The 4858-nt window shown below is 28.3% G+C and overlaps 1 protein-coding gene across 1 annotated transcript; it reads left to right on the plus strand.

Annotated features, from left to right (window-relative positions):
• The first annotated feature begins 1294 nt into the window (after positions 1-1294).
• On the plus strand, positions 1295-2915 carry LOC130965443 (glucan endo-1,3-beta-glucosidase-like). The gene is made up of 2 exons (XM_057890205.1): positions 1295-1349; positions 1972-2915. Exons 1-2 carry the CDS (start codon positions 1295-1297, stop codon positions 2913-2915), a joined length of 999 nt encoding a protein of 332 aa, XP_057746188.1.
• The last annotated feature ends 1943 nt before the right edge of the window (positions 2916-4858 follow it).

Consider the following 4858-nt stretch of genomic DNA (forward strand, 5'->3'; position numbering starts at 1 on the left):
TCTCTTTTAGTACTCAAATATTTTAAATATATAATTATATTTTTTTATAAAATTTTTATTTTTGGCTTTGTATAAAAAAATTTTATTTGCTTCTATTAAAATTTATAAATGTAATTCTTTGTATATTAATTTATTATTATAATTTTGTTATAATATAAATTATTGATTTCATAAAAAGAACAAAGTAAATAAAAAACTAATTATAACTAATAATAAAGTCATAAATAATTAAAATTTATAGTTTAAAATAGTATTAAATAAAAAAATACTAAAAAAAATATAAGTAATATAATTTAATAAAATATATTTTGATATATTTTTCATATATTATTTTTGTTTTTGATATAAAAATATATTGTCAATTTTTATATATTTTTTGTATTTTAGTAAGTAAATATTAATTTTATTATAAAATTAATTAATAAGATCTATTTAAATATCTAAATTAAAAAGATAGGATAATATAAAAAATTTATTTAAGTTGATGTTTATTTTAGTAATTTTTTATCTAAAAGTAATTTTGAGTAATATAATCCAAACAATATTTATTTTACTATAATCTATTTTGATATAAAGAATACCAAATATAAATTACTTTAACATAAATTTATTTTTTATTAAAATTAAATTTATAAAATTAATTTTATACAAGCTTTCTTTTATAAACTATAATCTAAACAGACACTAAATTTTTCAGATCATCTCTCTTTGTGTCTCTGATTTTTGCAAGGTGTTTCTGCTCAGTTATACTCTAAACTATTCTCAATAGTTTTATAGAAAAGTCCAAACAAATGGAGCTAACGGATTGCAAATTATCTGGTTGGAACAAATTGGGCATAAGAAGTTGCCGATAAAACAGGTTTTGTTGATTATAATGTTTTGTTTACTTTAGGCTTACTAACATGCCGAAAATGGCCTCAACGTAATAACTAGCCATTAAATAATATCTTAGTCATACCATAAAGCATACCATCCTCGTATTAATATTGTAATTAATTATTGTTTCATATGAAGTTTAGTCATTTAAAATAAAATAGAAATTTAGTGAATGTTTAGGAATACTTCATATTTTGATATGTTATTGTTATTATTATTAGAATCGTTAGAATATTCGTATATTTATTAGTATGATATTCTTATTAATTATATATTACGTATTTATTTTTTTTCTTTGTTTTTTATTTTTTCATTGCCTATAACTAAGTTGTTTTATATTATATTTTCACACAACAAAGATACAAACCATTTTCTCTATTTTTTCATAATTCATATGTTCTTCAAGAGTAACGTAACAATGCTTTTCATGTTTTTCCTTGGAGTTTTATTGTCTATTGGATTGGAATTTACAGGTTTATAATTAAATTGATATTTACATTTATCTATTTGATAATTTTTGTGTGTTATTTATGTGTTTAAATATTTTTCATCGATGTCTTAATGGAGTGATTTATAATAATATAAAGCTTAAACTAATTTTATTATCAATATTATTAATGTATACATATGTAGGGCGGAGTTAGAATGAAATTTGGGAAGGACCAAAGTTTAATTTTTCAATACAAAGAGATTTAAAAAAATTGAAAAAAAAAAACTAAACCAAAATTTATACATAATTTATAAAAAAAAAATCTAAAATTCAAGGTCATTGTCCCCTATATCATATGAGATATATGAGAGGCTCTGCATGCCCCTATATATGTACTATATATTAATTATATCACTATTGTTTGTTTTATTTTTTCTAACTAGATCCATAGATACAAAATAATTTTGATATAATTATAATATTCCACTTATTCAATAACTCAATGTTCACAAGGTTTTTTATTTAAATGATTTTGATACAATTAATACTCCAGTTAATTAGTGTACTATCAAGTAAAGTTTTAATGTAAATGATCCTATATCTATGTTATATATTCATTCTTTTGGAATCACTAATAATTTCTAATTCAATTTGATATGGTGTAGCTGCACAATCCCCTGGAGTATGTTATGGAATGATTGCTGGCAACTTACCATCAAAGAAAGAAACCATTGATTTATACAAATCATTTGGAATTACTAGAATGCGTATATACTTTCCAGAAGCCGAAGTCTTTGAAGCCCTAAAAGGTTCAAACATAGAGTTAATAGTAGATGTTGCAAAAGAATCTCTTCAAGCTATTTCTTCTAATCCTAATGCAGCAAAGGATTGGGTCAACACAAATATTGTACCCTATTCAAAAGACATCAAATTCAGATACGTCACGGTTGGCAATGAAATTCACCCTGGTGATGTTGAAGCACAATACGTTTTTTCCGGCATGCAAAACATTCATGATGCACTTGCATCGTTCAATTTAGGCCAAATTAAAGCTTCCACTGCAATTGATTCAAGCCTACTTGGAAAATCATATCCACCTAGTGATGGAGCTTTCAGTGACGCTGCTAATGCTTACATGCAAAAAATTATTAATTTCTTGGTGCCAAATGGGTCACCACTTCTTGCTAATATATATCCCTATTTTGCTTATGCTAATAATCAAAAAGATATACCATTAGAATATGCTCTTTTTACTCAACAAGGTAAGAATGATGTTGGGTACCAGAATTTGTTTGATGCTATGCTGGATTCAACGTATGCTGCTTTGGAGAAAATAGGTGCAAATAATTTGCAAATTGTTGTGTCTGAGAGTGGCTGGCCAAGTTTTGGTGGAGTTGGAACTTCAATTCAAAATGCAGGTGCTTACTATCAAAATTTGATTAATCATGTTAAGGGTGGGACTGGAACCCCAAAGAGACCCAATCAACCTATAGAGGTTTATTTGTTTGCTATGTATGACGAGAATCAGAAGCCAGGTGCAGAAACTGAGAGGCATTTTGGGCTTTTACATGCTGATAAATCAGGCAAATTCCCACTTAATTTCAAGTGAACTAATTATTATACATCAGGTCTTCATCATATGTATATATATTATGAAATAAATGTTTAGGTGATCCTAGCAATCTAAGCAAAAAGGAGAATATTGTGAGCTGTCTCTATGTAATATACTAATATGTATCAGTTTCAATCTGAATGAATAATTCAATAAAGGATCATGTTTATGCTTGTAATAATTTATTATGTTATAAACTATAATTTAAACAGACACTAAGTTTTTCAAATCATCTCTCTTTGCGTCTCTGATTTTTGTCAGGTGTCTGTGCTCAGTTATACTATTTGAACTATTCTCACAAATAATTTTATAGAAAAGTCCAAACAAGTGGAGCTAATGGGTTGCAAATTCCCTGCTTAGAACAAATTGGGCATAAGAAGTTGCCGATAAAACAGATTTTTGTTATAAAATAACTAAATAAATAAAGAAGAAGTAATAAATATAAATAAAGAAATATAAAGAGAGAGAAAAGAGTATTGCAACGTAAAGAGGGAGAGAATTATTTATTGATGTGTAGTGTACTTTCATTCAGAGGCTTAACCTTCTATTTATAATGAAATATTTTCAAACTACATTTAATAGAGTCATCATTAGTAAATAGAGTTTCATAGAAAATGGGCATCCACATCAGTACTTATCATAACACTCCCTCTTGGATGACCATTTAAGATTATTGCCTCATTAAAACCTTACTAAAGAAAAATCCAGTGGAAAAAAACCTTAGTGAAGGAAAAAGAGTATAATATCCTTTGGTGATGGGGACTGCCTCATTAAAAACCTTGTCAAGAAAAATCCAATGGGAAAAAAAACCTGACCAAGGAAAAAAGAGTACAGTCTCTCCCTCTTGTCGACATCATTTAATGTCTCGAAATCGGCGCATCCCAATCTCATGTACCAATCTTTCAAAAGAGGATTTTGGGAGTGACTTTGTAAATAAATCTGCCAAATTGTCACTTGAGCGAATCTGTTGGACATCAATTGTCCCTTGATTTTGAAGATCACGAGTGAAGAAGAATTTGGGAGAAATATGCTTTGTTCTATCACCTTTGATATATCCGCCTTTAAGTTGAGCAATACATGATGTATTATCTTCAAACAGGATAGTTGGAGCTATCTTCTGATCAATCAGTCCACATGATGATAGAATATATTGGATCACACTCCTCAGCCAAAAACACTCGCGACTAGTTTCATGTATCGCTAGTATTTCAGCATGATTAGAGGATGTTGCAGCAATTGTCTGTTTCGTGGACCTCCATGATATAGCTGTACCACCATATGTGAACAGGTATCTTGTTTGAGATCTCCCTTTATATGGATCAGACAAATATCCAACATCTGCATAGCCAACTAATAGTTACTTGGATCCATAGGGATAAAACAATCCCATATCAACTGTCCCATGAAGATATCGAAAGATTTGTTTGATTCCATTCCAATGTCTTCTGGTTGGAGAGGAACTATATCTTGCTAGTAAATTCACAGCAAATGATATATCGGGTCTTGTATTATTAGCAATATACATTAGTGCTCCAATGGCACTAAGATATGGTACTTCAGGACCAAGGATATCTTCATTTTTTTTCTTTAGGACGGAATTGATCCTTTTTCACATCCAAAGATCTTACGATCATTGGTGTACTTAATGGATGTGATTTATCCATATAAAATCTTTTCAAGATCTTGTCTGTGTATGCTATTTGATGAATAAAGATCCCATTTTTTATATGCTCGATCTGCAGGCCGAGACAAAATTTAGTTCTTCCAAGATCTTTCATCTCAAACTCTTCTTTTAGAGTTTTTATAATTGTTGGAATCTTTTCAGGAGTTCCAATGATATTTAAATCATCAACGTACACAGCAATAATAATGAATCCAGATGCAGTTTTCTTTATGAAAACTGATGAATTGGATTTTTGACGGTTTAGAATTTCACAAAT

The sequence above is a fragment of the Arachis stenosperma genome, chromosome 3, assembly GCF_014773155.1.
Source record: "Arachis stenosperma cultivar V10309 chromosome 3, arast.V10309.gnm1.PFL2, whole genome shotgun sequence".
In the NCBI taxonomy this organism is placed as follows: Eukaryota; Viridiplantae; Streptophyta; class Magnoliopsida; order Fabales; family Fabaceae; genus Arachis; species Arachis stenosperma.